Source organism: Rattus norvegicus, chromosome 2 (assembly GCF_036323735.1).
Source record: "Rattus norvegicus strain BN/NHsdMcwi chromosome 2, GRCr8, whole genome shotgun sequence".
Taxonomy (NCBI): Eukaryota; Metazoa; Chordata; class Mammalia; order Rodentia; family Muridae; genus Rattus; species Rattus norvegicus.
The window spans coordinates 7585249-7603031 of record NC_086020.1 but is presented as its reverse complement, the minus strand read 5'-3'; the positions used below and the strand labels follow the sequence as shown (position 1 = coordinate 7603031).

General features: G+C 40.0%; 1 protein-coding gene across 4 annotated transcripts in view; it reads left to right on the top strand.

Annotated features, from left to right (window-relative positions):
• Window positions 1-593: 593 nt before the first annotated feature.
• Window positions 594-17783, top strand: part of Fam81b (family with sequence similarity 81, member B) — a 120142-nt gene continuing 102952 nt past the window's right edge. For 2 of the 4 annotated variants that reach the window (XM_039103386.2, XM_039103385.2), the window contains exons 1-2: window positions 594-679; window positions 3330-3394. In XM_039103386.2, coding sequence (XP_038959314.1) covers window positions 635-679; window positions 3330-3394 — 110 coding nt within the window. In that variant the 5' untranslated portion in view covers window positions 594-634. The remainder of the gene's footprint in view (window positions 680-3329; window positions 3395-17783) is intronic. The other 2 variants (XM_039103388.2, XM_039103387.2) reach the window with 2 other exon arrangements.

The following is a 17783-nucleotide window of genomic DNA, read 5'->3' as shown; positions in this document are numbered from 1 at the left end:
ATTTTGGAAGTAGTCAGGAATCCTTAGTATTTTGACTTTTTAAGAAGGAAAACAAACCTCTGTTCCCTTTCAAAAATAAAAAGCAAATCAACGAAAAGTAATAATAATAAAGCTGAGGACCAGCTTTATGAGTTCAGGTATCTACCCATGGACAACTCAGTCTTGAAATTCCTGACATTTTTTACTATATATAAACAAAGTTAAAAAACAAAAAAAAACAAAAAAACAAAACAAAACAAACAAACAAGCAAACAAACAAAAAACTTCATTGGCCCTCAGCTCTAATCTTGGACACAATTGGATGTATCTCCCAATATTTTAGGTCTATTTGACCTTAACAAAGCTAAAAGGTTTTGGAAGTAGCTGTGGAAATATGTTCTGCTCAACAGCTAGAAATGTTCTGATTCTGGCAGGTGAGGGAACTGGGGTGTGGGAGGGGAGAGGCAAATGTCAACAAGTTGTAAGCCTCTGTTTAACTTTTGACACCTGTTTAGAAACTAGCTTTAAATCTTAAAATGCCACAAATGCAAAAATTCACTTGCCATAGTTCCTTTTCTGATTCTGCATTCTGGTTGCCTAGATACAGATGTAAACAAACGTGCCTCTCTGCCTGCAGAACACCCTGATCTACCTGATGGCCCCCTTCCTGGCTCAGCTAGTGACGGAGAAAAGAAAGCAAGTACTTTCAGATCTTCATATTAAGAATGGAATACTCTGTTCAGTTGCTCAAGGCTAAGGCTGGGGGTTGTTCAGAGCTTGAAGGGGTCCCAGAAGAATGACTGTCTGTTCTGCAGTTCCTGCTGTTCTGCCTTGAGAAAGTGACAGAGCCCAGGGAGGTTACCATAAACAAATTCCTTTCAGTTTCTAAATATCTTAACTGGAGTGATTTTTAATATGGGGATAAGGTTTTGAATTTGGTGATGATTTATTACGATGAAGATTCTTTAAGAAAATGAATAGTTATATGCAATGTTTCCTTTGTCAGTGCCTCTGGCACTTTGCATTGATGATAAAGACCGTGCAAAGCAAGTTGTGCTTTGGACTTGGGTAGGTCTAATAACACCTGAGCAGAATATACAGTCTCTTCTTATGAAAAAGGTACCAGAAAGCAAGCATGATATCAAGCTCTGGTGTTAAGTCTCTGAGTTAGACTGGATGATTGCTTAACTTCAATTTCCTTGAAGAAAATAGGTTAGTTAGGCTTTGCTTTTGTTGTGCATTCCGATGAGCTTCTTAAGACTTCGCAAGCAAATAGGCTCAGTGTACAACAATCACAGGATCCATTGCTTTCCCAGTCCTCAAGCTCTTCACCTATAAAAAGAGTCATCTTAAATTAGTCAAAGGAACTTTTGTCACATATGATGAAACAATGATACGGATCTCATAGAGCTATTAAAACAACTAAATCACTATCTATGAAAGGATTCCACAGGATACAAATTACAATATTTTAAATACACTGTGAACAGATCAAAATTGGGTCATATAAAAAATCCCATAAATAAGAAAGTTATTTGTGGAATAATTTTTAAATATAACCAAATCTTAGCATCTAAGAATACATTGAAAAACCACACACACACATAGATATAGACATAGATGTAGATAGATATAGATATATAGATATACATTATACTTCCAAAGTAGACTTGATGAGAATAACCTAGTAATTTATTTCCCTTGGATACACTAATTCCACAAATATTTACCCAGCATCATTGGTTATTAAATGCATAAGTTAAAGACCAATCTGTTGATGAGGAAATACTAAGACCAGACTCCTGCTACCATTGGTGTTCATTGGAGCAATGAGAAAATGTCTGGTGTGAAGTCAATGCTAAGTTCAAGACCCAAAGCATACAGTAGGAAGCAATAGTGAGAAGATGTGCTAGGGTACAAATCTGGTCAAGTCCTCTGGATGGTATCCAGAACACAACCGTGTGCCTAGGCACCAGACTAATCTCTAGGGCCGTGGTTCTCAATCTTCCTAGTGCTGCAAACCTTCAGTATAGTTTCTTATGTCCTGGTGACCTCCAACCATAAAATTATTTCACTGAAATTTCATAACTATAATTTTGATACTGTTATGAATTGTAATGTAAATATTTGATATACAAGATATCTGCTACGTGACTCCCAAAGATTCACTCACAGGTTGAAAAACAGTGCTGTAGGGGAAGTCTGAGCTAGGGCACATCTAACTTCTGGCAGACCCTAATTCACAGTATGTTCAGGGGCACTGCACTCTCTTAGAAGTCCACTGGCCCCATCCTGAGCCTGTTGTGATAGCCTCTTGCCAACTGTGCTGGATCAAACCAGCATGGCCACTACAAATTTTCATGATAATAGAGTTGCCTTGTTTTCAGTTTTGATTTTTTTTTTAGAGGAGGGGGATGTATAATTAATTGTCTTGGCTCTAACCCAGGAAATGGTTAATTACATTAAACAGACTAAAGAACTAATTTCTGAATATTTACTTAAACCCTGAATAATTATATTTTATTCTGTTTTATTATGCGGTGATATAACCCAAGTAAAGAATCCAATAATCTTGCTTAATTTGTTAACTGAAGAAGAATATCACTTACATTCCCTCCACTGAATCCAATTCAGTGATTGGCTATTGAAATTAAACTAAAACTTGTTGTGCTTTAAACTTTAAAAAATGTATTAGGCCTTTAGTCATTTTCCATATATGGAAATAGTGAATATATTTGTTATCTTTTTTCCTCATAGGAAAAAAATGTTAGCAAATTATCAACCTTTGGAAGGAAATAGGATCTTCTAAGAGTAGCAAAATAGTGAATTAGAGATTTTCAGCTAAGTGTTCTATAGCCAACTTGGTTCATGCTACTAAATTATACATGTAGCTGTTCTATACTTTTATTTCACATCTATAATAACCTGACATCTATGTTTTTAGAATATAAAATTACTTAGATTGACTTTTACGTGTGGGGCTGTTTTGAAAATTAGCTGGTTCCCCCAGGAAATTACTATGTCAGGCACAACTTATTATCATTGGACTTCTTTCAAAGCCTAGTCAGTAATCATGGGGGCTTTCATTGAGCAGTTTTCATCTGGGAAGGATACATGGCTTGAACTTGTAAAACCTTTCCTGATGTGCTAGCAGACCTATGAAGCAAAGCTCGTTAGGAGTGCCCCAGAACCTAATTTCAGTTTCAGTTAGTATCTATGCAAACATGGCATAGGTAAACTGTGGTATATAGTTTATTTAAAATCAAAACACTTATTTAAAGACAAGATGTTTGAAGAATAGCCCACCATAGCATCACAGGTATATTTTGAATCTGTCGCTTCTGTTTTAGGTAAGATTATCTCCAGGCAAAATGTCAACTAAGAACTCCACAGAACTAGTTGAATATGTTGACAAGTAAGTCTTTAAGCTAAGTCTCTTTACTGCATTTGATGACTCTGTAGAGAATAGAATGGCTGAATGAAAGCATGTAAGTAGGTCTCTGCTTTCAGAAAAGTCTGAACAACCTTAGACAGACAAAGCTCACTGTTTCTAAACACATTGTGCTACCTTCTCTTTAAACGATTTCATAAACTCCTGTAGATCTGTGGGGGAAATAATACAACTGGGGCCAGAAGTGACACGTAACACAACAGATTAAATAACTGTAACTGTCAAATAAAGCCAAGCAGATCGATTGACACTGTGATATAAAAACAAAACAAAAACAAAACCCAGGAAACTTGAGATATTTTAATTATCAGAAAAAGATTGACTTTTTTAAAAAATCAAATTCCACTACATTCCTACTTACAATGCCCACTGGAGTGGTCCACAGAAATTGAACAGCTCTGGTTCTTAGGACACAACCATTGGTAGATGTACATTGTTCAAAATACCCCAGAATTGTATGTTTTGGGGGTGGAGTTTCAGAAGCACTGCGTCTGGGTTGGAGTTGTGTTCTCCTCAGCATGAAAGGCTGTTATCTGGACTCCCATTAAGAGCTTCTAGGCAGTTCTGTTTTGGCCCTTCCTTGCACTATTGCTCTTAACTCTGGACTTGAGAAACGTAGTTCTTTCTTTTCATTTGCAAACTAAGAAGTTCTTGGTATATACTGCAGCTTTAAAATAATTCAGATTCTATAATATGAATTCTAACCACAAGAGAGATGTGCCAAATAAATGAAATGACTCAAGGAGAAGAAGCGTCATAAATGGTAGACTGATTTTTTTAAAGTCATCTTTAATGGCAAAAATTACAAAATTTTAAATTCTGCTTTTTGTTGCAATATTTACAGTTAAGCATTCCCCTGTTCTCATCCACATGGATTCAATCCATTTCAGCACTTCTGTGTTTCAATTCTTTTCACTTTGCATACATGAGTATGGCTTTATGATTTGGGAGGGTGGGGATTCAAACAGGAGAAATTATTTTTCTTGGTGTTTTAAAGTGTGCTACTTAGATAAATAAACTAGGAACAATGAATGTAGTCTTCCCAGAATTAAAGGGCATATTAGCTAACTGTAGCATCCTAGAAGAAAGAAGAGTGGTTTCCACCTGTCTGCATGTGGCAAATAAAAATCATTGCTCTGACCTAGTGAGATAATTCCAGTTGGAAGGCAGAGTGACCTACATTGCAGGAGATTCAAGAATAAACTCCTAGAGAAGGATAACAACCTTAGATTTTAAAACATTATTGTGGGTTTCAGCACAATGAAAGGATATTTACATTTATTTATGCATGTACTTTATATGTATATGTATGTGAGCATGTGTCTCACTATGTACATGCAGAGGCCAGAAGACAACCTTTGGGAATTTGGTTGTGTTCTTGCATGTGTGGGTTCCAGGTCACCACCTTTATGTGCTTAGTTATTTCATCCAATTGCATTTCAGCAAAGTTAAGACAAAGATTGCCTATTCCCAGCATTCTTTTCTACCCCAGTTCAATTTCATAATCCCACCTCTCAATGCCTAATTCAGGTGCCTATTTTATTAAGAGATGGTTAAATCTACCGTGCTCTTTACTTCTATTCTTTCACACTGTAGTCTCAAACACAGGGGCTCCGGAACCTTATGCTTTTTACTAACCCTGTAATAGTCTATCATGGTGCATAGACTATCAATTTTTGATGAACTGTAGCTGACAGATATAATGACGAGGAAGGCCGGGGCAGGGTGAATTGGATGAGCTATACTAACAGAAGTGCTTATGAGATGCTGACTAGCAGAAAAACAAAATGACATTCAGACATTTTGCAACTATCACTGCAGAATTTTGAATTGACATTTAATAAAACAAACTTAACTTTGCTTTCTTTAAATAACTGTATCCTCTAAATCACCAATTGGTAACAGATGTACTAGATGTAAATGAAGTACTTTGACAAATGAAGATCACTGTCCACTCATTAAACTACCTTAGTATGCATTACACAGCTTCAGGGATGCATCCTTGTAGACACTTACCAATATGTTTAAGGGTGGTATTCAAAAAATGTACTAATAAGCCCCCCAAAGCAAAACTTGAGTTACAAAAGAGATCATACCTAGCCTACGAAAAAGTTCAACATAGAGAAAGGCATACTGAAAAGGGTGGCCAACTGACTATTTATGGAGTCTTTCTTGGCCTGTCAATTATAGTAGAACCCACATATTATCTATACACATTAAATGGTCAGTCATATTAATAATACATGTGTGGGGCAGCAGAATGTTTGCAAGTATTTATAGGACAATGGTGAAGGTGTCATCCTATTAAAGGCAGCAGATAATTTTAATGTGTACATTGGATTGCTAATCCACAGTTATCAGACATTCTGACCTTATGACCCTGTGCATATGCTCATTTATACTTAGTGAACTGAAGAGCATCAAAGTTTTCCTTCTCGTTGCCTTCCTCCTGCTGGTCACACTAGTGGAGTCTCAGGCTTTCATAAGGAACTCTTTTGAGTCCACAGCAGCTAAACTGGCTGTGATTGAGAAAGCTCCCATTGCCTTACTACTCAGTTTCTACCTTATGTGTAAGAGAGTAGAGTTTCAAGTGATCAAAGATGAGTTCTTGATACTTCTCAATTAATTCCACCCGTGATTTTCATCTACACCTTTCTATGTAATAAGCTAGGTGGTTGAAATTTTTGAATATCTAATTATCCTCTTACATGATTTAATTTTGAATGGAAAATAAATTGTGCTTATGAATCTCTTATTTTTCTTTAATTGGCTATCCCACAAGAGGAGAATTTTTTTTCTCACCTTGGAATCAAATGCTTTCTGAGGTCCCTTCTAATCCTTCAGAGGCTGGTTATTGCTTACTTAGTTTATGCAAACTCTGGGCTAGGCATTTACAGAGTGAGCAAATTAGACAAAGATTCCCACTTCACATACCTTTGATTCCAGAGAAGGAAGAGGCACAGATTTCTGGTAAGCCTGCCAAGACAATTTTTGCTTACAGGTTAGCATTTGAGCAGACTAGGATATGGGCAGGTAGACACCTGGGCAAGGACAAAATTTGTCAGACAGGAATACAGAGGTGAAGATGGTTGGAGTAAGAAGGTTAGAAATATAAATGCATGTTGATATATGGAGTCTCCAGTCTGTCCTACCAAGGTGAAAATTCTAAGTTTCCTAAATCAAAAGGAAGTCAGAGAAACAAAGGTGATACTGAGCAGCAGTTCCTGACTTATAGTCACGATATATGTCAACAACTCTCTTTGGGTACATTTTGGGAAGACAGGGTCTGGATGCTAATTAGTATTTACAATTGAAGTAGATAAAATGTTCAATGCATCAGATAAGACAATAGAAGATATAAAATCATAAAAGAATGCCTGTCACTGTCCTAAGAAGACCTGCTAATGACTGTCTTCAGATTCTGTTTGCCACATTCTCACAAGGAGAATTCTTAATAGCCATTATATCAGAATGTGACCTCATTTGAAAGTAGGGTCATTGCAAATATTGCTAAGATGAGGTCATTGTGGAGTGAGAATAATGTCTGCTTGTGAGAATGTGGTATCCAAGGTCTGAAGACAGTCATTACCAGGTCTTCTTAGGACAGTGGCAGGCATTTGTTTTACTTATTCACTTTAAGTCCCACTCACTGCCCCCTCTTAGTCACCTCCTCCCAACAATCCTTACACCTACCCTTCTCTGAGTAGGTGGGAGGCCCCTGAGAATCCCCTCCACCCTGGCACTTCAAGTCTCTTTGAGCCTAGGCGCTTCCTCTCCCACTGAGGCCACACAGGACAGCCCATCTAGTAGAATATATCCCATATACAGATAACAGCGTTAGGATAGCTCCCCCCTTGTCCCACATTTCAGTTGTTTGGAACCCTCATGAATGCAAAGCTGCACATCTCCTACATATATTTAGGGAGGCATAGGTCCAGCCTGTGTATATTCTTTGGTTGGTGGTTCAGATTCTGAGAGGCCCAAGGGTGAGTTTAGTTGACTCTGTTGATCTTCCTGCGGGTTTTCTATCCCCTCCAGATCCCACGATCCTTCCTCCTATTCGTCAGTAAGAATCCTCCAAGATCCATCCACTGTTTGGCTGTGGGTATTTGCATCTGTCTGAGTCAGCTGCTAGGTAGAGTCTCTCAGAGGACAACATGTTCCTGTCCACACAAGAATATCATTAATAGTGTTAGTGATTAGTGCTTGCACATGGGATGGGACTTAAGTTGGGCTGGCTATTAGTTGGCCATTGCCCTAGTCTCTGCTTCATCCCCCATGGTGATAGGCATTCTTTAACGATGTAATTCTCTGTGCTTGTTAACATGTGAAGAAGACAGATCACTCACATCATGATACATGAGAATGAAGGGCTAAGCTTTGGATGTGGTATGGCAGACTGACCTGTCATTAAGTACAGGCAGTCTTTGGTTCTCTGTAATCTGCTCATATTCACCTCTGCCTATGATGGGCAAGTTGCTGGTGATGAGTGGGCATGGCCACAGGCATTATGTGATATTCACAAGGACCCTGAAACCCATCAGAGCAAGGCTGCTCAGAAGAAACCCAGTTATCTCTACCTCAGGAGGGTCTCGGTTTTTGGCAAGTCTGAGAAACACCAAGACCCTACTGCAGCACAGACCAAAGTCAATCTCAGTTCCCTAGAGAGACTTAATGAGGCTTTAACAGTAAGAGCTGTGAACCAAGCTGTAAAAGGTGACCAGGAGGAAGCTGCATAATGTTGAAAGCAAAGTCCACACTCAAAAGTGTGCAATGGGGTGCACATGCATGCGCGCACTCACACACACACACACACACATACACACACACACATACACACACACACACACACACACTCACTTCTCTGAGAGTGGTGCAAAGGGACAATGCTGCAGCAAGGGAGGAAAGATGAAGAAGCATAGCAAGATATTTCTCAGCTGAGACACTATTAACTTCCAAGTCTCAGAAAAAGTTTATGTGACAAATGTTACTGTGAAGTTCTAATAAAATTAAACTACAGTGATATGCTAGTTCTAAAGACTCTATAGAAATCAGATGACACTAATTCAACTCCTTAATGTCTACTGTGCTAAGAACAGCTTACCACCGATATTAACATACCAGGACTGCCATGGTCACCAGCACTCTGGTAATGCTGAACAAAAATGTGTATCTCACAACCTTGTAAGCTAGAAGGCCAGAGACAGAGTCAGCAGACTTGGTTCCTGTGAGTGCTGAGGGCAGATCTGTTGCAAGCTTTCCACAGACTTCTTGGCACTTCCTGGTTTATAGATGTTTCAATCCCCCCCCGCCCCCATCTCTCTCTCTCTCTCTCTCTCTCTCTCTCTCTCTCTCTCTCTCTCTCTCTCTCTTTCTCTCTCTCTGGCACTACAAACTCTATGTAAACTCCAAACATCCTCAATCACTGTTGCTGCTGGCATACATTTTATTTGTATGTGCAATCCAGACATCCACCCTGCTTCTATACACACATGGGTTTTGCTTAGAACCTTTACCCACTCTAACAGCTCCCCAAGAAAAGTTCCCATTCCACCATATGGTATTAATTTTGCAGTACTCTTGAAACCTCATTGAATAAGAGACATTCACATCTTAGTGTACACGACTTTTCACTGGGAAGATCCACAACCAGTCTCCCTCGTCTCTTCTTGGCTGGGCCACTATTTGGAATTGTCACTTTGCCAGTCATGTCCCCTGGTAGGCTGCATCCTGCCCAACCCTATCAGTCCTGGTTGTCTGTCTGGCCTCTACCCCAAAATTCTCATTGACTGTCTCACCCCTTAGAACACTTCAGGTATTTTACTTATTTTAAGCTCTACAACAGAAGCTTCTTTACACAACTCCCAAGTCCACCAGATGAGTGGTTATAGACAAGCAATGGAAAACCTATAATTGGTTATGGACAGACAAGAAATGCAGAAACTATACCAAGTACATATTTCTAATTCACCATTTCCACATGCTCATAGAATTATTTTTGTAAGCCATCAGAACAGTGGCTACATTTTATATTACCTTTTCTTACAGGATGCTATAAACTATAACTAATCCTTAAAGTTGATCTCATTAAAATGTAGAAAATCTTCTCAATATGGCTTTATTGTGTTCAGAAGAGGATTAAGTTCTCATGTTTTTGTCTCTGGCTTTTACAGGTTTCCAAAATGGTTATCTGAAGTTTCTAAGTAAATTTAGTGCTCTCTTCACAGGGACAGAATAGGCAGCAAAGCAAGGGCCCATATACCAGAGTCTCTGCCAGCCACAGCACAGCTGGTGTAAGTCACACTAACTTGCAGGGAAGCAGAATTCTGAGTCTGGGGAAAATCTGTTCAGATTCAGCTACAGTCAGTGATGTGTGCAAAGCCTCTCTGGAGAGGCCCCAGGATTTCTTTATCCTGTGGTTAGTAGCTCCATTTGGATATGTCTGGAATATTCAGTTATTTCTTCCCTTCCAAGGTCAAATTTAAAACATGATCCCATTAATGTAGCACATTATTAAGAGTTAGCTGGTTTATTTGTTTGTGTGTTTATAATACCAGGATAGACACACCTTGACAGTGAAAGTCCTCAAATTATATCCCCTTTGGGAGTAACCTGGTGGTTTGAATAATAGTGCTATTAAGAATTTCCTTTACATTAAAATATTCATAAATTTGTTCTTCTGGTTATTGAACAAGTAACAAAAGAACTTTCCTTATAGCAATGGGTATGTCGAGAAAAAGCAAGGCCTTTGTCATCTGAGACTCCTGTGACTAAAACTAACAAATGGTGAACATTATTAACAAGCATGATAGTTATGTCTAGGTGACAAAAAGCCTTAGGCATGACAAGAAACCTTCCAGGCAGCCATCTAGAGAGAAAATACCTTTAAAATAAGCCTTAAAAAACACAGGAAATGAAGAACTCTAGCCCAGCACGTGCATGTGTCCTTGGACTGTCCATGGTGCAAGCAAACATATTTGCATTGAAATATGTGCTAGAGTGCAGCTAGAGGCTGCAGTAACATGCCCTATAGAGTAGAAATGCAGCTCAGTCAGCTCTGAGAGCCAGGATCAGAGACAGGTGAGTTGAGGGGTAGCCTCTATAGGGAAAGGTCTGCTTCTTCATGCTCTGTATCGGAACAATTTTGATCACAGCTTATAGCATCTCCCAAGAAGAGGGCACTTTGGGTCCCTTATAGCCCAGAACTGTAGCACACTTGTATGGCACTGGTTGATCTAAAACCTGCTATAGACTTCTTGCTATCATAGGCGTCTCACTATCCCATCACTCATAACCAAACAGCAGACCACACCTGTTGACCCTGTTTAAAGATCCAACAACTGCAACCCTTGGTTTTGAAACAGCAATGGAGCCTGTATTTCACCCTCAGACTATCATGCATTCCAACTTGCCTTCATGTTTCTGAATGTCGACAGAACATGAGAGCTCATGTTTCACACTTCAGCAATTCATTTTATATCCTGACTTCTCTTATTCCTGACCCAAACCCCAACACTGTGGTACTCAGTCTTCAGGGAACATTTGAATCATGTAAGCGCTTTCCTTATGCGTACATGAAGGCTCTCCTGACCCACTCCAACATTGTTTTAATAGGTCTGTGATGGAACCAACAAATCTGTATTTTAATAATCTCCCTGTCCTCCCATAACATCAATTCAGATGTTTTTATGAGAAACACTGAATTCCACTAAGTTACAGAGTAAAATTTTAGTAAATACTCAGTAAGTGGTATATGCTTATTTGTAAATCACTAATATAGGAGCTGGCAAGATGGTACAGCAGGCAAAGGATTGGCTACCAGTAATCATGAACATGTGACTTGGATCCCTAGGACCTTCACACATGTGCTATAGCCCCCATTCTCCCACATACATATACATACACACACATACATACACACAAAATAAATTAATAATGATGCAATTTTAAAGTCACTAGATAAAGAAATATTGCTTTACCTGCACATAACAGAAACCCCAGGCAAAAGAGCTTAAATATAAAGGTACAAATTAGCTCATATAATAACGACAGCAATGGAATCTAGAGTTTGCTTACTTTGGTGGCCTAACAAAATCATCAAACGGCCAGGTGTTTTCTGTTCTTTACCAGAGTCCCCCTTTGTTTTATGCTCACAAGATAAGTTCAACAGTTCCATGCACCGCTATAGAAGAAAAGGATGTTCTTCATGTTCATCCTCCTTTTTGAGGCCAAGATCCCCAAAGCAAAACTGTTTCACATGTTTCTATCCAAACCTCACATGCCTAAGCCCAAAAGAATGAGGTAAACATAGAGGACACAAGAGACATGTGTGTGAACTATGGCCAATAGGAATTTAGAAATGTATTTAACAATGCCTGCCATTATGAGAATACACAAGAAAATAATCTTAGTAGGGGGCTTGATAGTGTCTTTTATAAGCATCTGTTTAGAACTGAGAACTAGAGAGCCCCCGTTTCTTGGCAGCCCAGGAAGCAGATTGCCTAGTGACCTCAAGAAGCATTAGCTCAAAGAAGTTAATGAGAAAAATCATTATTAGGCTACACATCCCCATCAGCAGGCCTGGCATCCTGTCCCATGATTCACTCCCGTCTCTGATTCACTTACCTGATACAAGGGAGCATTATCAGCATGGTACAGTTGTAGAGTGTATATGTGCCTATATTCCATTTGGTAATTTTCCAGGAGAACATTTGGAGCCAAAGAGGTAGTAAGTTGAATCTGAGTATTAAAAGCCCTTAGCACAGCCTTCTTCTTTTTCTTGGATGTACAGGCAACAGGAAGGAACAGTGCTGCCTGGGCTAAGGCTGCTTTATTTTGCTCTGGATTAACCTACTACTTTATAGTTTTCTACTTAGCATTAACAGAACATGGAAATTAGTCAACTATAATTACTTAACCTCCCACTATGTACCATGTGCCCTTCTGGGTGCTGAGGATACTGTGGAAAATAAGAGGACACATTTCTAGTGACAGAGGACAGAAAATAAATGAAGTAGCTGGAGAGACAGCTTGTTCCTTTTGCAGAGGACCCACTTACAATTCCAAGCACCCATATGACAACCAACTACCATCTGTAACTCCAGTTCCAGAGGGCCCAACACTCTTCTGACCTTCACAAACACTTACATATACATGATTCACAACCATCCATAAAGGCAAAAGCATTCATACACATAAAATAAAAATTTAAAAAAATCTGTGTTTAGAAAGAAAGAAGTTAAGCCCAACACCAGATAAGTAAGATAAGTTTATGAAGTTCTTTGGAGAAAATGCACTATGGAATCATGATAGTAACAGAGCAGAAAGGAGTCCGAATTGGGAAAACTGGCATTGAGACCTGACTATGCCCAGGAGGCAGCCATTCAATAACTCTACAAAAATCACATGCAGCAGAAGGATCTGCAAGTGCCATGGCTCTGAGTGAAAAAGATAGCTTGGTGTCAGAGGAAACCCAGGAGTATGGAATAACAGGATGGGGAGGGGGGCTATGAGCAGGGTTCTTACTCTCAGAGAATGGATAAGCCAAGACAGGGAGGATTTTAAGTGGGTACATGCTGTCATTTACAATTTAGACAAAATCATCCTAGGCACTGGAAAGGTGGACTAGTGGGGCTCATAGTTCAGAGTCCCTGCACACAAGACAAATAAAAGCCAGGTGGCAGAAGTCTGTAATCCTAGGGCTAGAGCACACAGATCCTGGATGTTTGTTATAGGTTCAGGTCTAAGGCATACCTAATGAGATTTTCAGGTTCTTGTGTCCCTGAACAATGAATCAGACATGCGAATCATGATAGAAAGAGAAAGAGAAAATGGCATTCCTAGCAGTAGAAGGTAAAAAACACATGTGCCTGCTGAATTCTGGGCCTTTGTAGATTGTTTACATATGATCTACCTTCTCTTTGTGTATCACAGACACACATTGTTTGTAACACATAGTCCTGGTAAGAAAGGATTTTCATATGCTTCATATAATTATCTCTCTCACACCACAAACCTAGAGCTGGAAAACACAGGCAGCCTCTGTCAGACATAAGGACCATCTGTCAGGTCATTACTTTCTGCTGCTTAGCAAAAAGTAAGTTGAAAGCCGTCGTGCTTTGAGCCATTTGCAGGGGAGTCCCATGAAGGAAACTGTTCAGGTTACTGTGCTTCCTGTTTCTTGTTATTGTGACTCAGCACTTTACAGAACCCTTCAGCTCTGCCTGGTTCTTCTCAAAGGTCCCAGAAGTCTCAAGTTTCACATGAGTGGTTTCTTCCCAGAACAATAGAGAAGCCACAGGTAATGCTTGCTTCCTATTCACCCTCCTACACTCACTGAGCTATCTCTTACTGAGACCTTCTGACTCAGGTTACATCTCCAAAGAACTGGCCATTTAGAGCAAAGCAAGGCCTTCATGTTCATAAACAGCATATAAGCTACCCCAGTGGATAAAAACTTAACAAGGTGACTTTGCTAATGCAAGTCCCAGAGCAGGCCACCTGCTGCCTACTAGAAGCCCTCCCAACCCAACCCCAGAGGGGAATAAACTCTTCTGAGAGCACAAGTGGCAAGCACATTATAACATTAGTGTATTTACAAACTCACACATTGCCTTACACACACACACACACACACACACACACACACACACACACACACACACACACGTTTCCACACGGCTCCAGAATTTCTCATAGGGTGCATACTTTTTCTCTCCAAGTCTTCCAAGTTCCTGTTCTGTTCCAGGAACTCTCTCTGGTTGGGAAAAGAGTAGTCATGCTAGTGCATTTTTGTCAAAACTATTATCAACCCAGAAATTCCACCCCAAAGACCTGAATCATTCAGGTCCTTTGTCTCAGCTGATTCATGTTTCTTCAAGGCAGATGTAGATCAGCTGTCATGGTTTTAAGAGAAAACTCAGTGAAAATCTCTGACATCTCTCTCTCTCTCTCTCTCTCTCTCTCTCTCTCTCTCTCTCTCTCTCTCTCTCTCTCTGTGTGTGTGTGTGTGTGTGTGTGTGTGTGTGTGTGTGTGTGTGTGCGTGCGTGTGTGTGTGAAAGAGAGACAGACAGACAGACAGACAGAGAATTTGGAAGAGTCCAGAGCAAAGAGAGAAAGAAGCAAAAAGGATGTAGCTGATAGGAGAGGAGCCTGTGGATTGGTTTAGGATAGAAAGGGAGTGAGAAGGGCCAGAATGCTAGTGTGAACTAGTTTAAAGTTAATATAATTCCTCTACATAAATCTAGTGAAATTGTAGCCTTTAAGATAAAGATCAGATCTGCATTCAAGAGCATTGCCAGTGACCTGTACTCAGTGATAAAATAATCAAGTTAGTCATGTGTCTAGAATGACCTCAGGCAGTTATTTACCTATTCTATAAGCCATTTTCCTTTTCTGTGAAGCTAATATAATACTTTAAAACACTAAGAAGATAATGCAAAATGTAAGTCACCAAGAGAAAGCTAATGCATACAATATTGTACATTTTGTTTGGATATACAATTCTTTTGTAGTAGCCATTTTACTTACTATTCCAAGACTGATTGTCATAGAAACTCTGTAAACAGTCGTGTGTGTGTGTGTGTGTGTGTGTGTGTGTGTGTGTGTGTGTGTGTGAGAGAGAGAGAGAGAGAGAGAGAGAGAGAGAGAGAGAGGAGAGTTGGACAGAGGTTGACAGAAGGTATCTTTTTCTTTTTTTAATTATTTTTGTTCTTTTCTCTCTCTTTTTTATGGATATTTTATTTATTTACATTTCAAATGTTATCCCCTTTCCCATTTTGCCCTCTGGAAACACCCTATTCCATCCTCTCTCCCCTACTTCTATGAGAGGGGTTCTTCACCCACCCACTCCCTCCCATCTCCCCTACACTGGGGAATCAAGCCTTCCCAGGTCCAAGGGCTTCTCCTCCCATTGATGCCATGCAATGCCATCCTCTGCTACATATGCAGCTGGAGTCATGGATCCTTCCATGTATACTCTTTGGTTGGTGGTTTAGCCCCTGGGACTTTTGAGGGCCTAGTTGGTAGATACTGTTCTTCCTATGGGGTTGCAAACCCTTTCAGCTCCTCAGTGCTTTAACTCCTCCACTGGGGACCACATGCTCAGTCAATAATTGGCTATGAGGCTCTGTATATGTCAGGCTATGACAGAGCCTCACAGGAGACAGCTGTATCAGGCTCCTGTCAGCATGCACTTACTAGCATCCACAATAGTGTCTGGGTTTGGTGCCTGTAATGGGGTGAATCCCCAGGTGGGGCAGTGTCTGGAGGGACTTTCCTTCAGTCTCTGCTCTTTGCTTTATCTCCATATTTCCTTCTTGAGCATTTTGTTCCCCCTTCTAAGAAGAGCTGAAACATTCACACGTTGCTCTTCTTTTTTTTTTTATTTTTTCCATCTTTATTGAATTGGGTATTTCTTATTTACATTTCAAATGTTATTCCCTTTCCCAGTTTCCAGGCCAACATCCCCATAACACTCCACCTCCCCTTCTATATGGTTGTTCCCCTCCCCATCATCCCCCTATTATCACTCTTCCCATAAGAATCCCGTTCGCTGGGGATCCAGCATTGGAAGGACCAAGGGCTTCCCCTTCCACTGGTGCCCTTACCAAGCTATTCATTGATACCTATTAAGTTGAATCCCAGGGTCAGTCCATGTATATATAGTTTCTGGGTAGTGGCTTAGTCCCTGGAAACTCTGGTTGGTTGGCATTCTTGTTAATATGCGGTCTCAAGCCCCTTCACCTCTTTCATTCCTTTTTCTGATTCCTTCAACGGGGGTCCTGTTCTCAGTTCAGTGGTTTGCTGCTGGCATTCGCCTCTGTGTTTGCTGTATTCTGGCTGTGTCTCTCAGGAGCGATCTACATCCGGTTCCTGTCAGCCTGCACTTCTTTGCTTCATCCATCTTATCTAGTTTGGTGGCTGTATATGTATGGGCCACATGTGGGGCAGGCTCTGAATGGGCGTTCCTTCAGCCTCTGTTCTAAACATTGGCTCCCTATCCCCTCCAAAGGGTATTCTTGGTCCCCTTTTAAAGAAGGAGTGAAGCATTCACATTTTGGTCATCCTTCTTGAGTTTCATGTGTTCTGTGCATCTAGGGTAATTCAAGCATTTAGGCTAATAGCCACTAATTAATGAGTGCATACCATGTGTGTTTTTCTGTGATTGGGTTACCTCACTCAGGATGATATTTTCCAGTTCTATCCATTTGCCTATGAATTTTATAAAGTCATTGTTTTTGATACCTGAGTGATATTCCATTGCGTAGATGTACCACATTTTCTGTATCCATTCCTCTGTTGAAGGGCATCTGGGTTCTTTCCAGCTTCTGGCTATTATAAATAAGGCTGCTATGAACATAGTGGAGCACGTGACTTTGTTATATGTTGGGGCATCTTTTAGGTACCCAAGAGAGGTATAGCTGGATCCTCAGGAAGCACAATATCCAATTTTTTTGAGGAACATCCAGATTGATTTCCAGATTGGTTGTACCAGTCTGCAATCCCACCAACAATGGAGGAGTGTTCCTCTTTCTCCACATCCTCGCCAGCATCTGCTATCGCTGGAGTTTTTGATCTTAGCCATTCTGACTGGTGTGAGGTGGAATCTCAGGGATGTTTTGATTTGCATTTCCCTTATGACTAAAGATGTTGAACATTTCTTTAGGTGCTTGTCAGCCATTCAATATTCCTCAGCTGTGAATTCTTTGTTTAGCTCTGAACCCCATTTTTAATGGGGTCATTTGTCTCCCTGCGGTCTAAATTCTTGAGTTCTTTGTATATTTTGGATATAAGCCCTCTATCATTTGTAGGATTGTTAAAGATCTTTTCCCAATCTGTTAGTTGCCATTTTGTCTTAACGACAGTGTCCTTTGCCATAAAGAAGCATTGTAGTTTTATGAGATCCCATTTATCGATTCTTGATCTTAGACCATAAGCCATTGGTGATTTGTTCAGGAAATTTTCTCCAGTGTCCATGTGTTCGAGATGCTTCCCCACTATTTCTTCTATTAGTTTGAGTGTATCTGGTTTGATGTGGAGGTCCTTGACCCACTTGGACTTAAGCTTTGTACAGGGTGATAAGCATGGATCGATCTGCATTCTTCTACATGCTGACCTCCAGTTGAACCAGCACCATTTGCTGAAAATGCTGTCTTTTTTCCATTTGATGGTTTTGGCTCCTTTGTCAAAAATCAAGTGACCATAGCTGTGTGGGTTCATTTCTGGGTCTTCAATTCTATTCCACTGGTCTATCTGCCTGTCTCTGTACCAATACCATACAGTTGTTTTTTGTTTTTTGGTTTTATTTTCTTTGTTGTTTTTTTGTTTTTTTGTTTTTTGTTTTGTTGTTTT